This window comes from Gavia stellata, chromosome 21, assembly GCF_030936135.1.
Source record: "Gavia stellata isolate bGavSte3 chromosome 21, bGavSte3.hap2, whole genome shotgun sequence".
In the NCBI taxonomy this organism is placed as follows: Eukaryota; Metazoa; Chordata; class Aves; order Gaviiformes; family Gaviidae; genus Gavia; species Gavia stellata.
Genome location: NC_082614.1, coordinates 11,211,574 through 11,230,241, shown reverse-complemented (window position 1 = coordinate 11,230,241; position 18,668 = coordinate 11,211,574). Strand labels below are relative to the sequence as shown.

The 18,668-nt window shown below is 39.1% G+C and overlaps 1 protein-coding gene across 2 annotated transcripts in view; it reads left to right on the top strand.

Moving 5' to 3' along the window:
• GLT1D1 (glycosyltransferase 1 domain containing 1) overlaps positions 1-8,271 on the top strand; it is a 53,312-nt gene extending 45,041 nt beyond the window's left edge. For both annotated transcript variants that reach the window (XM_059827463.1, XM_059827462.1), the window contains 2 exons: positions 1,054-1,152; positions 8,102-8,271. In XM_059827463.1, the coding sequence (XP_059683446.1) occupies positions 1,054-1,152; positions 8,102-8,248 (246 nt within the window). In that variant the 3' untranslated portion in view covers positions 8,249-8,271. The remainder of the gene's footprint in view (positions 1-1,053; positions 1,153-8,101) is intronic.
• Positions 8,272-18,668: the final 10,397 nt, after the last annotated feature.

Below are 18,668 nucleotides of genomic sequence, written 5' to 3'. Positions count from 1 at the left end.
TGGTCTCTTGGAAGTGGTTTACTAGCTTTGAACGGATGCTGTGCTGTGTCTCTGCTCCCGATTCTGCAAGCAACCTGCAATGCTACCATGTTGAGACTCCACACTTCCTTTCCTTTTTATATGTATATGCATGCATGCACACATACACATACATAGAAATAAATGAATAAATACATCAAGCAACCAGCCCATAATTTATGTGGAATCAAATCGTACTTCTTCACATGTATTCCTTGGTCTCTGAGGAGTCCCATACCAATAGCTTTGTAGATAATAAGTTTTGAAAGCATAATGTGTTCTGAAAGCATAACCTTTCCTCTACCCTCCTTGGTGTAGTTCAGTCAGAAGCTGCATCACTGCATACTCTGCTGCATTCCCGGAATACTCAAAGTACAAGACACGCTATCGCAACAGATGCTGTCAAAAGGAAAAACTCCTTCCAGAGACCTCCGTGACCAGTAGGAATCAGGACTGAGGAGAAGGAGCCAAGTGATTTCCATGGTCACCTTCACTGTCGTTGAACTGCCTACATCTCTCCAGTTCTGCACATGTTGTAGAAAATCTGTCAAAAGTGTGTTTTAATGGACAAGAGAACAGATACTTTGTTGGGGAGAACTGGCTTTTTGTGCTATGAACTAATCTTCTCATCTATGTACAATAACAGTAGGAGTTACAGTGACAACCTTTGACTTGAACCTTAATTTTATCCTCTTAAAGCCTGCCATATGTGAGGAGCTTCCAATGGGAAACAAACTGCATACTTTGAGGTGGAAAAGAAAAAGGATGAAACAGCTATCCATAGACTTTCTGGATTGATCGCTTCTGATAATATGTTCAAAGTTACAACACTAACAAAAATATAAACAAAATATTTCAGAGAAGTTCCATATAGGAGATCACCTTAGACATGGTGTTTTTCAACTAAAAGATTGGAGAGATGGGAAAGAAGTTTGGTTTCTTGTTTCTGCTTTTCATTTTAAAATTGTCATCATTAACATCTCAAAATCCCTGAATCCTGATAAACTGCTGTTTCCTTTCTCTATATTCCTCTAGGCAATGGATTTAGATATCCCAGTGCTGGCAAGGAACATTCCTGGGAATGCAGCGATAATAAACCATAAGGAAACAGGACTGCTATTTTCAGATCCCCAGGTAAGAAAACAACAGATCCTTAGACCTTTCCCTTCCAAAGGTTAGGTTTATTTTCCATTACATGCTTGTGTCTATCTGGAAACTTGGCTTTTACTTTCAGCAGTTTTTCTCTGATTCTCCTGAAAACCTGGGTATTAGACTGCCTTTCTTGATGCTCGGCTGTTGTCTCGCATTCACTTTGCAGTTCACTAAACTTTTACTAGGTGTCATCCTTGCTGAATGTTTGTCTAGCCTGTGCTGCTTTAGAGCCTGCCATCTGAATGGGGCTCGGTTCTCATCAACTTGTTGCGCTTTGGTTTTGAAGGTTCCATAAGCAAACCCTGGAAGAGTTGCTATGTGTATGTCATATTTCCCTTCAAGTAATAACTGAAATATGAACTCATATCAGACAAGCAGTAGCTAACCGAAAGAGTTAGCTGAAGTTGAGCCTGAAGTTTTAGATAATAGACTATCTATAATTTCTAGCAGTAGGTGTTAATATAAAGCTTTATTAGGTCCAAGATATTGATCGGTCAGAAAATAATTAATGACTCAAATTAAGCAAAGTGTTAGAATGTAGTTTCTGAGAAGATAAGTAAGAATGGGGAGAGAGGGAACACTAGCTATATTTAAATGCTGGAAATGTTTGTTTCAGTATATTTTCCTGCATTATGGCTTTGCTGTTGCGTATTCATATATGTTGTGGAAGATGACTTTCAGACACAGATTCTCTTAGCGTTTTTATCCAAGTCAAGATTAAATAAAACCCTACTAGAATAGTCCATTAGAGTATTCTGCAAAGTAGAAAATGTATCATATTTATTAACTTTGTGGAGTGTGTGACTAATGCATCCTATTAAGTTGTGAGTCAGGAAGGTGAGTTCTCTTGGTTAGTTTTGGAGGGGTTTTTTAATAGAAAAATTCTTGCAGCTCATGGTTTGTTTTTTGGTTTTCTTTTTTTTTTCTGGAATATTCAATATTTCCAATGGTTTCTACAAAAAACCTTCTTTTTTTAACTTCTGGAATTTATTTTGTTGTGGAAGTATTCCCCCTTCTTGCAATATCCCTTGGAAATGAGGTACTTCCAGGCTAGTGGCAACTGAGTTGTAAAGCTCTTTGTAAAATTATTTGTACATGTATTCTCTGCAAAAAGCCCATTGACTTCCATATGCTTCTTCAAAACTTCAAGGGTATATGATCATGTTGAACATACAGACTGATGGCTCTCCTGATATTAATTCTGATACATTCTGTTGTTTCCCCTCAACATGCCGGTTACATTTGGCTTGGAATTCAAATACATTATTCATACCAGACCCAATTAGCTTCATCATACATCTTTGTAAGAAGCCTCTTCTGTGTTCTCTAAGCATCCTACATTCCAAGTGTTCATTTGGAATTCAAGATCAATTAAAAATATGCTATATATTTCCTCACTTAGAGGAAAGTGAAATTTTAAGCACAGAAGTAGTCCCAGTGGCATCAGTGACTCTGTACAAATATCTAAAGACTTTCTTTTAAATCAGAACTAGAGTCACAGGCTGTAAATTGTCTAGAACACTATATTCTTAGTTTATATAAACTCCTTCTGTCTGAGCTCCCTCCTCTGCAATGTGCTGTGCCAAAGATCAGAACCCCCCCTACTCTGCTGCTGCTGCTTGTTGACCCCCTTTTTGCTCTTACTCTATCTCAGTAGTACACAGAATCTCAATTTCAAGTGAAGATGGTAACTTGCATTACCATATTAGCTATCATACTCCTAGGTAATATTTGTACTGGAATCAGTAATGTTTGTGCAGTTACCTTATCTTAAAAAGGAAAGTAATATCCCTGCTTTCTCTGTAAAACAACAATTGTATCTCATTTAATAAAAGCCCTTTTATACTTTCATTGATGTCAAACTACCAAAGTTTGCAAATGGGTCAAGAAAATATTTGTTTGCAGGATAATACTCTAATCCCACTGCAGGGTTGTTGAAAAACTTTTTTCTTGCAGAGATGGGCTTAGAATGCCAATCATCATCACTCATGGTTTCAAAGATAAAGTAACCATTTACTCTTGTTCCTTATCTCCCCAAACCATATCAAATACAGTTTTTAAAACACTGTACACAGTCTGTCAGAGGTTGAGAGTTATATTAGATCAAAGAAATGAGATTAAGTTAGAACACTTACAGTTTCAAGGTATTCCTCATATTTTTATTGATGGAAGAAGGAACAGTCTGCCCATGGCACTTTGAATACTGCCTTAGAAGATTCAGTCTGACAATAGGGATGGGAAAACATGTGTTCTGGTAAGTTTTCTGGGTTTTTGTTACTCTGATTACTTTGACATCTTAAGCATCTGGTAAACTGTTTTCTGCTGTAACCTCAGTTGGATCAGTTTAGTTAGGGAAAATGCTTTTAATCATACAGAAAGATTAGTACTGTATTCAGGTGCTTGGGAAAGTCTGTCTCTGTCTTGAAGAATCTGGGCCACCAAAGATTTTTAAGCAAATGTCAAAGAAATTTTCATTGCTAAGTTTAGTGGATCCTATCTGGTTGTGATGATACAGACTGTATCATAGATCAAGAGTAGAAAGCATTGCTTATTTTCAAGTTGTTACTGATCTGGGGAAGGAAAGCTTTACAGTACGGTTAGTTTAGATAGGAGCAATTGTGTCTGGTCTGTGGACTGTCTTATCTTTTGAAAGCGATATTAGAGGGATATAAATTGACCATTACACAATGAAAATTGTTTTAAATTGTGAGTGCTGTTGCTTTTCTTCTTTTATTCTTGCTGAAAGTGAGCTTTTATGGCTTACAGGAAAGTAGAAAATTTTGTGCATAATTGTAGTCACTGTTAACCATTTGCACATAGGCTGAGGCTTCATGCCTGGAAATAACAAAAGCCTTGCCAATCACTGAAGACAATACTCAGATGGAAACAGTTAATGTAAAAGTGAAAGCTAAGAAACGTTTTGTCCTTGATACTACATCATCTGTGCACATTACTTCTAAATTGTGGTTTGATCCTGCCGCTGCTTGAATTTGCAAGTTTATGGAATATTTGACACTAAGTTAATGGGACCAGAAATAATAAAATAAGTAAGAGGTAAGAATAGCCAGCGGCTTTTGGGCAATAAATAATGCAAAACCATGTTAAAAGGGGAGACACAAAGAGTTACCTAGCATCCTAAGTTCCAAAATTATATGTTCAGCATCTGTAAAAGCTCCCAGAAGGAGCTAAATAATCAGAAGGAGGTAAATAAACTTCAAAGCCAGTAAGGGAGGGGCTAAGCATAAACAGAGTTTGAGAGAGAGCGGGACCTGGAAAGACTACTGTTAGCAGAGACGAATTTTGAAGTGGTAGGAGGGAAATGCAGCTCAGCTGAGTACAGGCAGCAATACACTGAAGGTACATTGGTCTCCTCTGCCAAACGTAGGTCAATGCCATTTGTACCAGGGCTTCAAGCCAGAATATAGCCGAAGTTTTTAGACCTTTGAACCTTCACACTGAAAGACTAATTTGCAATTTTTGGCAGTGCCAGCAACCACTGTTTGTACTCCCCTAGAAATACTGGCCCGTTGCCCTATGAAGTACACAGATGTGCCAGCTAACTTCTGAGCTTTGCCTGCCACTAGGTAGATCTGTCGCTATTCTAAATTTACGTCTGGCGTTTGCCTTCCCTGGGGTGATTCTCTGTTGTTTAAGAATCATGTTCTTTTATCTGCTGAAGCTGATATGAAATGGTTTAATTGCAGACTTGCTTTCATTATATAAATAATGTATTAACCATGCATCTTATTTTCATTATGCGTGAGCTGTGGCACCGGTGTAATTCTCGTAATTGAAGGAATATTCATTCTTTTTACTCAGTGCACTCATTTTCTAGCTTTATCTCCCAGATACCTGGATTTCTGGGTCTCTGAAAAATATTATACAGAATTTCTTTTAGGTACTATATAGAGAAGCTGACATTTTCTTTAAAGATGATTGGTCAATTTACCAGAAAAAATGTATTATAGATGTTGCTGTTGAAAAATGCCTGTGTTTGAAATGAGTACTACCCATAAAAAGGGCACGTGTAATATCAGTTCTGGATGTACATAAGATGATCTTCTCCCCTGTGTTTTCTGGGTTGTGACTAACTACTGAGGTTCAACTTTTACACTGTGTTTTTCTGTGACATGTATAGTAATTATATCCATTTCTGTATGTGGATAAAAGGCTTATGAGAAATATGGATGTTCCCCAAGTAGTAAGTTAGCGTTCATATCACCTTCATTTTGGCTGCTGAAGTGCATACCCTTATGTTTGATAATTGAAAAGTAATTTGTGAATTTTGCCCCTCTCACCAAAAGTGAAGGTTATTTCACATCTACAACAAAATATGAGAGTGCACAAATATTTGTGCAAATATCACTTGCACAAATACAGTATAACAGCTGATAAAGAGACATGTTATCACACCATAAGTAGTTTGTGTATCATAAACTTCTAGAAAAGAAAAATTAAATGCTAGGTTTGCTGAAAGAGCTCTGAGTTCTGAATGTCTGCATTCTGCAAGTGGGAGCCCATGCTTTAGACTTAACACAAAACTACAACTGAAATGCAAGTCAGTTGGAGTTAAGGGAGACACCTGAAAAATGAAGTTATTGCTTTCTAAAGCTGAGCATCCAAAACTGAAAACAAGCTAAGCCAGCTGCTCGAAGGGTGTGAGGCAAAACCCAGATAAGTCATAGTGAATCTTCCCATTGGCTTCCAGTCAGACTCTAAGTGACTTGTAGGCGGTCACATTTGATTAGTAGAAGAAGTAGGGGTAAAGCTGAGAAGTCCTTATTCTCCATCTCCTGGCATTTTTCCGTTTGCTATTTCTCCCTCCTGCAGTTTCTCAACTTTTATGCTTTGGACTCAGTTTGGCATTTTCCTGAAATTATCCCCAGCATTAATTATTGTAACTGTGAGTAAGGATCTCATTTCTTCTATCACTTATGTGTTTCCAAGTTTTTGTCCTCTATAGCCACATTTTAAAAGAACACTAATAGGACTACCTGTCAAGAAATGTTACATTGCAGCTTCTGTTCTTAGGTAATTTACATAAATTATTTTTAAACATTACTTTAACTAAAATCCTCCACAGGAGCATAAAATTAAAGTTGGAATGTAGTTCAGTTGGAACAGTATTTATTACTGTGATTATACAGGCAATTGGATGAAGGCAGTGTAAGTCATGTAAGACTTTCCCACCTTCCCTGTTCTGTATTCTTGGCAGATACGGAGGAAGGAAAAGAACATGTCTCTAAAGTTGGAGTCATTGGCTGTATCTGCAGTGTCTGATAGATGCAGCCTCAGGGTACTCTCTAGACCAGACTCACCTATCTTTAGGGACAGCCTCTCAAGCAGTCAGAAAACACCCTCTTTAGACCACATGGGTCCCAAGTAAGGAACTGAATACACCAGGTAGATTAGCACATACCTGAAGGCAAGGTAGTTGTGGATGGATAACAGGCTGGATGCGAAGCATGTGGCCCTCATGGCTATTCCAGAGGCCCCTCTTTCAGTGCTCTGTGGACAGAGCAAAGATTACAAGCAGTACTGATTTTATGTAAAATAAGAGGTTACTGTTAATATGCATGTATGAAAATCATCTTATTCTATTACCTCGTTGCAAACCTTTCCAAAAGAACTGATAGACTATTTAAATTTCATGGCAGTGATGCATATATTGATAGTTTGTCTTGTCAGTGAGAGTCAAAGCAGTGATTATAACATGTTCAATGTGATTTCACATATCAGTGTTTCCCAGGGGTCACATTATAGTTATGTATTATGCATAGCCATCACTTGCATTACAACAGCAACAGTGATTCTGTGGTAACCAAAGATTTTATATCTGTGTATGTATCCATATACACTGCATACCTAGGTTTTCAAGTATAGTTTGCTAGTTAACCTAGTGTTGATATGAACTCTGGTCTTATTTGAGATATTTCCTTTCATAGCTGACAGACTGTGTAAATAACGTTATCTCCTTCTGCCATCCTTTTTGTCCCCCATGTCCCTATGCGCTGATCTTCACTACCAATTGTGTAGTAATGTATTGTCTTAATTTTCCATTGACACGATAGCTATCTGCTTTTCTGAGCTGAACCAAGACACTATTTTGCAAAGATATGAGTACATGTGTAATCAAACTGAAGTATTGGAAGTTGTCCCTTTATAGAAAATTAGACCAGCTGCTCAGAATAGATTAGTTCAGACATCAAATCTCCTTTCACATGTTTGAAGTTCACAATTTCTTTTCCCTAGAACTATATTAGAGTGGTAGAGGAGCAGACAAAAGAATAGTTGTAATCTGCAAGATCTGATATTTTGCCCAGTGAAGTTAAAGGAAATTCGTATATGGCTTTTTTGCAGAGCTTGTTGAGCTAACACTGCTGTATCTGTAACTGCCCAGGTGCAAGTACTCTGGAAGAGCTTGTTGCTGCATGCCTGCTCGTATCTTTATACTGTGACTATATTTATGTAGTGAGTTTTTTAGTCTTACCATAAAATTAACTAAAGATGTCACAGTAGCAATGAGATATAAGTTTAGCTGAACTGAGATCAATCAATCTGATGCCAGCTGTCCTCCATGCAGGAAACCAGGTGAATTATTTAATTTATAACCAGCCTGGTTTCTAACACTTCGGTAGGCAAACAATGTTGTGTCATTAAATTTGTTGCCTGTATTTGCCCTAACAGTCTTGGGATTTTCTTTGATTTAAAATGTCTTGGTGGGCTGCATAAAATAATATAGAAAGCAATTATTTATTGATCATTGTTTATAAATAAACTATACCTGACCTTGAAAAATGACTGTGAACAGCTTCATATATTGGCTCACAGTTGAAGTGCTTTACCGAAATCAAGATACGGGTACAAGTTATTTCAGTATCATTAGAAGTTCAAGGAACTTTTAATTTATTATTTTCTTTATCTTTTTTAGGAGTTTGTTGTGCTGTCCAAGAGTTTGATGAATGACCCCATTATGGAAAGAGAAATTGTAGCAAGGGCCAAAGACTACGTGAAGAAACATCATTCATGGGAAAGTGAAAGAAAAGCCTATCAGAATTTTGTCCTAAGATTTCAGTGAATTGCAAGAAATACTACCGCTGATACCCAGCAGTCTGTGTAGAGCACTTTAATGATGGATATGTAATTAGATTTGGGTTTCTCTTGGTTTCTTTTTAGAAGAGGTAGTAAGACATGCATTATTATTCTATTCAAACATACCAACATCACAGGAGTTGCCTGCTACTTCAAACTATCAAATTTACCTAATTCAGCACACTGTCTCTAGTGTACCAATTCATCACAGACCAGTATCATTTTGTAAGATCACACAAGAGAAATATACTCCTTGAGCCGACACAAAATTTTTGTTGTTGTACGGTCTCCAAGGGAGGATGATTTCTTGTACACAGTGGAGCACTCCACCACATAGCGCTTACATCAAATGTTCTGATCATGCTGCATCCTAACCAAGCTGCAATAGCAGTTTTCTTTCCAGTTATACAAATCTGAGTGTATTCAGGTACATGTGACATGCACCTATATGTTCATAAAGCCAATATTAGTTATATATACAGAGTATAAAATTATTAAGATGAAAGCTTTCTTAAGACTGAAAGATCAACATGTCTTTTGACTGCATAATGATCAGGGGACCAAAGAGCAAATGTAGTGTTGATGCTTGGGGGAAGTGAGGAGTATAGGTCATGTGTTGTACTGCCCTCTAAGTACTTGAATTGCTTTCACATGAGCTGATATGACCAAACAGTCCTATGCCTGCATTTTCTCTTGGGTCCTGGGACTAGAGCAGGAAGGTTGGCACAGCACCCGACAGCTGTAGATGGCTTCAGATTCCAGAACTGCACAGTGCTGCCCACAGCAGCCAGACATGCTTGCAGACAGAGATGATTTGTTACATAAACTACCTCTTAGTTTGCCAGTCTTTTGGTACCTCTGTGATTTACTTATTTACTAAAAGATTTATGAGAGCTTTAAAAAAGGGTGAAGGGGGGGAAAAAAGGTGTTTTCAATTTACTAGCTATTTTGGTACTGTTCGTTCTCATTTGTGGCTTTCAGGATATATTGCAATATACTGCAGCAGGCTATTTTAAAGTGAGACTTATCTGTGCTAATCATTCCTGCCAGCCCAGTGATTATGGACATATATTTGAATCCACAATTGGTCATCAAAGCACTTGTATTTATAGAAAAAAAAGAGGGTCATATTTTTAACTACTTGTTATTGGGAAACTCTGATTTGTATAGGCTTGATCCTGCCTCCATGAGAACTAGTGAGAGGTTTTCTGTTGATTTGAATGGTTGTTGTATCAGACTTTTCTTTGTAGTAATGAAGTTCGCTGTGTATTTTAAGCTTTCCTCTTTATTTTTGATGTTTTGCAACTGTTGGGACAGTAAACAAGAAAGTAATTTGAATGTCGTATATTGACTTCTCCAAAACTTTCCCCCACTTTTATTGTAATGGGCTGCTGCTCAGCATTGCCTTTGATAACGCAATCCCCGAGGGCAGAACTGGCCTGATTTCAAATACAAGAATTGCTGTGCTCCCTTCTGAGCACATTTTTCCTAAATATTTCTGGTGCATCCTTTGACATGCTGGGATGTAAGTACATCTGCGCTAGTTCTCAGTTTAAAAGCCACCAGCCAACATCTACCACAGAACATTTTCTAAACCTGCAACTGAATCAGCCTGTTGGGTTTTCCCTGCTGTTCTTGAGGACGAGCTGTATTTCTCTGGACATCTCCTTTACCAATGAGTAGTGAGGCTTCTCGTGGGATTGCAGTGTCTCTTTTGGCCACAGCAAAATATATACTAAAGGAGGAGCCCCTACAACATGGATTTTCAGCATGACGTATGTGGTATGGGACCTTTATAGGCAATAGAAAAAAAAAAAAAGACCGTTTATAGCGAACTGAGATGACTGCAGGGAGTCCTGTTCCCTCAAAACATCTTCTCACAGCTCTCCTCTGCCAGTGTGTCTCTGATAATCTGCTTGTTTGGCTTTGATCCTTAGCCATTCCCCCACCCCTCTTCCTATAGTACCAGTTGTCTTCTGAGAAATACAGATTATTAAAAACAAATAAACAAATACATAATCTGGGAGAGAAATCTAAGCATTGAGCTAATGGTAAATGATTAGTAATAGTAATGATTAGAAAGATTTTTCTAAAGCGTGATGTGTTTATTGCCAAGCTTCAAGCAACTAAATACATTGATCTGGAATTTGCACTATTTTCAGCAAAACAAAACATGTGCAAGTGAGAAATTCTGCTAGACCCTCAGAATGTAATTAACATATGATTTTTCAGGCTGTATTTAATCTATAAATATGAAATCTGCATCTGGGAAACAGCATGTTCATTTGCATGTGATAACCACACCGGGGCACAAACAACCCTTCTGCAATATATGCATTAAGCAAAAAAAAAAAGAAAACAACCAAAATAGTGGTGAGATCAGCCCTCAGGACTGTTTTACAGTCATCAAACGAGGCAGCGTTCATCAATCAAGGGCATTCAGCTTTGGTATCATTTATCACGTGGGCTTCTGTTCTGCAACATGAAGCCTGTCTATTAAGGCTAAAAGGTTGGGGCAACAACTGCTAGGGATTTCATCACAATAAATTGCAATTGAATTTATGTTTTAGATTTCATCCAGCCTTATGTTCCAGGCCCATAAATATTCAATGAGTCTTGTAAGTCCTTGTAAAGAAAATACTAGACCCCATGCAAGCAATTTTAGGCATAATTATCTTTCAAGCAACTTCACTCAAAGGTTTTTATATTTAAGAATAATCCTTTTGTTGTCCTGCAGCCCTAATTACAGTATTTATCTTCCCCCTTCAAAGCCCCATTTCTTATCCTAGCAGCTTTTTAAGCAAGGCACACCTCATTGGGATACAGATACAGCTCCAAAAATAGCACTTGTTCTGTTTGCAGGAAAAACCTGCATTGTGCATTTACCCCACGGCTAATTCTGTATTTCAGGACCTTGAAATGTACTGTTAATTAATCCAATTACGTGCATTTAATTTTGCAATTAATTCTGCCATTGAATCCACGGGAACTGAATGAAAGCAGTGGACCTGTAAAAGGGGTACTACTATGTTATATTGTTTCTTGGCATGATTACTTCAGAAGTGGAGACAATTTGGTAGTGTGTGGCAAAACCCAGCTAGAGCCTGTGGTGTGTGGAATGAGAGCTTCCTGAATTAGGATTTCAATTTAAGTAGCCCTAAAGCATACATATTCCAACTTTTAGAGTTAGTTTCTACATTCCCCTTACAGATTTAACCAGTGTATGCCCTAAGAACACTGATCGTCAGTTAAGTCTTCCCATTTTTGTCTGCTCCCAGGCAAAAAGTTACTGTTGGCTTAAACCAGCAAGGATTTACCAGCTCCCACCTCTGCAGTCTTGGCTCTGTTCTTCTCCCCAGCAAGTGGAGCCAACGCTGCACTCCCCTCCTCTGCTTCCGCCCTGCCGGGGGAGCATTGACAGGCAACTGGTCTTACCCCTTACAAAGGGTCTTGGTAGGAAGTAAGGGGGTCTTCTCTTCCTAGAGTGAACACAAAATTTGTCAGACTCTTGTCCTTTGCCAACAGCGCAATCAACAGCTGGCTCTGAACAGCAGCCTTTGGAAAACAGATTGTACTGATCTGGACTAGCTTATCATAGCAATAACCAGAGCGCCTTACAGGTGGACTATACAACGTGTCTGGGGGGAAATAATGTAGTTTGATAGAATTGGGGAAAGGATTTAGATACATATCTCTCAGGATTTAAAGAAAACAAAAGTCAAACTTTTCTCTTTGGACTCATGACAGCTCATTTTAGAAATGACTTCAGAAGACGTGAATGAAACAGAACAGTGGAAGAAGGAACTGGAGTATGGCTATGGCTGTAAGGATATTAGCATATTCTTTCAGTATTTTAGAAAAGGCCATATCTGGGCAGACTTAGCTCCAAAAATAATTAGTGACGTGGCATTCAGAGCATTAACATTTTAAATTCAGCTTTTGCACACGGCAAAAGTTGACTGTTAAAATAGTTATCATCAGGGATGCCAAGGTTTGCAGGACTTCTACATGTTCAGCCATGATCGCTTTGGTACCCTGGCTCAGTCAACGGATTAATTCAGAGCCCTTTGGGATGCCACCTGCAATCTGATGCTGACCATTGTGATTGCAAGGTCTAACAGAACCTCAGAGCTCCAAATTAGCAAAAGGTAGTTACTTGGTGATCTCAGGGAAATTAGTTTTGGTGTTTTGCAATTAACCTACTTGACACATCAGAACTTAAAGACAACCATCAAAAGAAAATGTTAAAGTATACATATTGGAAGATTTTAAAGTATTTGTGTTCCTATATAGTTTATCATCAACTTAGCCTGAATGTTAAGCAATCCAAACTTCTGCACATACTACCTTCATGTTTAACGCATGCACGAGTACTTCAGTCTTCTTTTTCCACGTATTTTCTCCTGTCTATTAGGCTCATAACCTGTTCTGTCCCTTTCTCCCCTCAGTCTTTTTAATCTTTCGGTCAAGAGCTGTTCCCCATGAAAATAAAGAAACAGTTTTGTCAAAGGCTTGTCAGAGGAGATGGGTGCTTCCATGTGGAAATCAATCATTTAATGGCTCAGTGGGATCTGAGCTTTTTTTTTTTTCATTAAGTTGTCCAAAGTGATTTCATGACTCCAGAATTTATTTTGCTTCCACCCTCCTCTGTCTGGTTGGTCCAAGCCCAGTTGCTTTAATGTTTGAAGCTTAAACCCCATATAAGCACAGGTCTCTACAGCCTGAGCTGCAATTGCTTGGTATCTCCTTGCACATGTCCCAGTATTCCTAGGTGCCACGGGTACCTTTAATTCTGCCAGATATAGCCAAAGGAAAGTCTGGATCTTCCAAAGTCTTAATTGCATTTAGAATTTTAGAGTAAAGGATCTGCTATAAAGAAAAGACTTATGGTCACCAACATAAGAGCAAATGCTAAGAGAAAGCCAAGATTTTTGATTTTTTAAAAACAATTACATTTTCTAAAGGGGGTGGAAAATTTTTATGTGCAATTTAATCCCCTTTAAATAAACCATATTTTCATTAAGTAACTCTTCCATGTCATTCCTGTGACATCTAATTTTAGGTATTAAATATTGCGGGCACTTGAAATCTCTCATCCTTTCCAAAAATGTAGACCAGCATTTGTTTTGTCCAGTGCTTAAAAAATTATTTTAGAAATTCATTTCCTCTAGAGCATTACCATTAAGCTAATTTAAAACATTTGTTTAAAATTAAACGATACATTTTAATAAGAACAGCAGAGAACATCTGGTTAGTGAGGAATCAAAGTTGCGAACACCTGACCTGAAACAGCATTTAAAACACTGCTGCAGCACCCTTTAACCCTTCCTACTCCAAAAGCAAGCCATATCACCTCTTTTACACTATATTAGTATGCTTCTTACATTGCAATTTCAATTCTTGTGTACTTCAGCACAAATCTTCTTCAGACATAAGTCCAGCTATAACTATGACCTTGCTAGATAGAGGTCACTTACTTCATTTGTCCAATTCAATCAAGTTATATCAAGCGTTGAAACTAAATGCGCCTGTACTGCTTCAAAAATTAATCCCTGCCATTGAAAAGTTGCGCTGTTATTTTAGGGGCTTTAATGAAGTTAAATGAGTTACGGAATCTTTAATTTAACTTGAGTAATATATCAAAAGCTTATATGCTTGGAGCATGGCCTTCGCCATCCCTTACACCTCCTAGCTTCTTTCCCAGCTTTTTTTTTCCTTCTAAAAATATGTTTAAGGAAGAAGTCACCTGAAATCACATTAAAATATATATATAAATTCCTGCTTAACTTGTACAAGTGTTCACACCTTGCATCTCCCACTGCGGTGCATGCCCGAGTCACCTAAATAATTGTCTTGCTTTCCAGAGGTAGTGCTTACCCGTACCCTTCAGCACTAGGGCTCGGTGCTTTTGAGGAGGGAGGAGGCTGCAGGCTATCTGTCTGGCTTTTAGCACAACCGTGTTCTAGTCTACAGTAGAAATAATAAATACTATTGGCTCTACAATCCCTATTCATGTACCTGCTATAATCCAGCAACAACAGTTATTTGAAGAGCAAGGCAAGGCTGTAAAGGTAACACACTCCAACGAAGTAGTAATGTTCTCAAATATTGGTACGAAATATCAGCACTTCAGTCCCTATTTAGACGTCGACTGCTGCATTCAGAGAGTCAGACTGTGACACTGTCGTGGCATTACCTCTCGCTCCCTAAACAGCATCAGCAGCTGTTGGATTGCAAGGTGCTATCTAATGTGAACAAAGGCATTAAAGGCTGGCTCACACTTTGTAATGTGGTTTTAAAATAAGTTTGTCTTGGCCAAGTATTAGTGACATTATAGCTATTTACAGACTGCACTGCAAGTCAGGAAAAAAGGTTGCATCTTTTTCAGTACGAAATTATAGCAAAGTAAGAGGCAATGGGGAAATTTAATAACCATTTGTTGGAATAGGAGAACATTAGTATTACATGTTCTAAATATCCATCATCTTTTAATACCGTTTCACTCTCTTTTTGATCTCAGTATGACCCTAGTAATGATTCTGTTCTGAACAGGTTTAAAGTCTGTCACAAAGCCTGTAGCTCATCTTCAGTTTTGTATTTACCGTTTCTTACTGATTACATCGCTTACTGTTGTAGCCTTGGGAAACGCTCCAAGGCATCCCTGGAGTATTATGCATCTAGTTACCTAGGGCATCTTCCATCCTTCCATCCTTCTTAGTTACTTTTCTGTAGCTTAATGAGATCATTTTTCTATCCCCTCCACTCTTAAAACTTTTGTCCATGCATGTCATTTGTTTGACTAAAACATCAGGATGTGTTTAAGCTTGCAGGGGGGAAGTCTCCCAGCCATCATTGTTAAGGTAACATTGTTCCACGCTGAAGCTACTTCTGCCCTTTTATCCCACCGCTTGCCAAGCTCGGATTTTGCCAACAGGCAGCTCTACAGCAGGATCCAGTCACCTCACCCAGCTCGGACATGGGATGCCCTTTGCAGCCCGGAGCAGAGGGCACTTTGTACTGCTGAGAAGTGGGAGCTATAGACATGCCCGTGGATGTACAGGGAAAACCATAAATTAAATGGGAAAGTCATCCAAAGCAGAAATAAAAGAAGAGGTGCACCGTCAACCCTTCTCTCTGCTAAGCAGGGGAAGCTTTGAAGGATTATTACTGATATCTTTCAAGAAGTTTGCATTTGTTTTGAGGATAAGGAGAAGACCAATTCTGTGAACTATAATTCCCTTCTCCTGCAGGTTAGACTGCACGCCAAGGACTTTTTTTTGTTTTTCCTTAAAAGAAAAGTGTCTTTTAGACAATTTGTTCTGTGAGGCTAGGATCTCCTGATGACTGATGGCTGCACATGCCTCTACAGGTCGCTCTAGGAGCTCCAGCCTGCTAATATTGTTGTAGCACCCGCTCAATTTTTGCCAGTGCGATGCAACATCGTTCTAAATGTCACGTCAAGAGACAACGGAGCAGGCAGGGGAGTGGAACTATAGTGTGGAAGGGAACATATCACACAGCATGTCATTCACTGGGCTAGAATAAATCCTCCAGTCCTGGACTGTGATCGCTCTGCAGCCCAGTGAACCACAGTGGTGGGATTTTTGTTGGGGCTGAATGCAAATGCTTGTTCATAAGGGCAGGTTGAGACTGCTGAGGCTAACTGCTTTCATCCCATTGAAACAGTTTCATCATACAGCTGACCGCTCTGTGAGATCCCAGCTTCATCAGGCTTTAAATGGAAGGACCAGTCTAACAGACTGAGTCTCTATCGTCACTGCACTCCTACCTCATGCTGCTAACACGTGTAAAGTTAAATCCCATTTTTAAACAGGAAGAATTTATTCTCAGGTCTGTAGCTTTTAAGCAGCAGTCATTAATTCTCGTGGACAGCTCCTATTTATGTGTCTTGTTTAAAGTCTCTAGTCCCAGCCCCAGGCAGTTAATTGAACCAGTACATTAAAAGCCATGTAATGGAGAAGTTCAGCTGGCATATGTAGAGCCAATGGGCAGCGCAGGGGAAAATGGGAAGGTTTCACGCAACGCTGACCTATCTCAGAAGAGGCCAAATTCCTGAATATAAATTTCCGAGGCAAAGACAGTTGAGGGTGATGTGCCTGAGCCAGTCTGGCAAGAAGGGGCAGTGGTAGGTTGCAGTTGGTGCCAGTGATGGACACACACAGCAGCTCAGCTGGAGAGAGAGAACAAGTGCTTATCCTGCCTGCAAAGAAACAAGCGGAGGCAATCTTGGATCCATGGAAGAGAAATGAATCCTCAGCAGGGGAATTTCTGCATGAAGACAAATAGTCGGGAACTGATTTCCTCCTAAGTACTTTATGGCTAGCAAGATTAATCTCACCTTTATGTGAGGATCTCATAAATACAGAAAACTATTTGTCCAGATTTCCTTTATGGTCAGTGGAGAGTCCAGACCTCATCAAAACGATAGTTCATCAAGTCAACCTTAGGTGAGGATGATCCACCCACTGAAGGTATTTGTCTCCATTGAGTGAGACCTTTCCGACACCCACATCTCAGTAAGCTAAATTCCACCCCAAATTCAGGTACCAACTTTCCGACAAGGGTTTGGGACTGGAGGTTATAGACAAACACCTGAAGGAGGAGCCACAAGAAACAGATTCCCTGGAAGCGAGAAAGGTCTCCAAGCCCTTGTGATCTGTGCAGGCGAAAGCAATATCCTGCACGTGTGGTGTGTGCAGGGTCATTGCCATGTGTGCCCCGTTGGGGCAGCAGTGGAACCAGCTGCAAATATCTCTGAGTTTCTCTTGATGTAGACTGGGCAGCTGCGTGGTACAGGGACACAGCCATTCTGATGGCAGATGCAAGAGAAGAGCAGGCAACGCTCTGCGTCCACCCAGTGAACGCAGCTACAGATCACAAACAATAGACGTGTTCCCCAGGCTTTAGCCACAGTCCAACATGCATTTTTCCCATCAACCATACTTTGTTTCTATGTTACTAATTTTTTCTGGTTTTATATACATTTAAAACTATTAATAAATGCATCATTTTTGCTATAACATTTGGGGAAGGAAAGGATTTGATTGGTTTTTAAAAATTAAAAATATGTAACTTTTATTTGAAGAAAAGTTTGTTTCCTGAATCACAGCAAACCAGGTTTCTACTTTAAGCAAAGAAAACATGATGGCTTGTTCTCAAATCCCACAGAAACCTGTATCCATCCTTAGCTTTGCACAGTGCAGGTGTGTAAGAGTCAGTATATATTTACTGGGACCTTCCTAAAGTGTCACACTGGATCATCTGGTGTAAAATGCATTCCTGCTCCACTACAGTTGTCACACAAACAAATAACATGTGCATGCAAGGACTTCCATTAATGTGTCCTGATATTGGAAGATTTCCGGAAAGACAGAAATTTAATCATGGGAAGCGAAAAAAAATGAAAGCCCGGAGATGAAGCAGGCACTTTTGTGATGCTCTTTCAGAAGCTGTCACATAATATAGATGCTATTCACCCCAGCATCTTCTCAGTTTTGCCTGTAAATGCATGTCTCCTTGTTCCCATCTATTTGTGCTAAGGCTAAAAGTCCCCCTGAGCACTATAATTATCTCCATCAGAAATGTCAGAAGAGTTTACAGCTGAAGTAGGTGTCTGCCCACAACAGGAAAATCAGGTACACCCTCATGTATGTTGGGGAGGTATTAAAATCAAGGTGCTGCACACATTTTTCAGAGAAAGATTTGGGAACCTGGCTGTACTAGTGGGAGAGGTTTGTGTAGCATCTCCACTTCAGAAAATAAGAGAAAATAAGTCATATTATCCCTCTAGGCTTTAACTTCAAGCCATTAAAGATTGAGCAGGATGATAAACTTATTTTCAATAAAACCTTGTTGCTTCATCTGTTGGAAGGGAGAAAAGTAGATATAGATGCAATAATGAGGATACGCTGGTGATGCTTTCCCTGCTTTTCCCTTTGTTTCTTGACAGTTTTCCCTGCAACACATTCCAGGGTTAGAACCTCTCTGCCTGGTCGTCTGAAATAAATGAGGTTTTACTTTTAAGGAGAAAAGTCAACTTTTCTTATGCCAGTGTTAAAATTCAATTACATTATGGTTTATGCATGACTGAGTATCCATATACACAAGAAGCGAAAACTACATTTTCAACAACATATGTCACCTGGCAGTATCTTGTCAAGAAATGTAAAAAACCCCATTATTAAAGAGGATAAGCCTTGCAACGACATTTTGGAAGGACACTAATGGTTTAGACCTTGAGTTCAGATTTGGAGAATGCAGAATACCAAATAGATGGCAGGCTACAAGTAGCTTTCATGTGTTTCTTTGCTACGGGGCACTAGGGCCTGATTTTCAGTGACATTCCCATCGCCCACTGAATCTATCAAGAAAATTGGCTGTGCGGT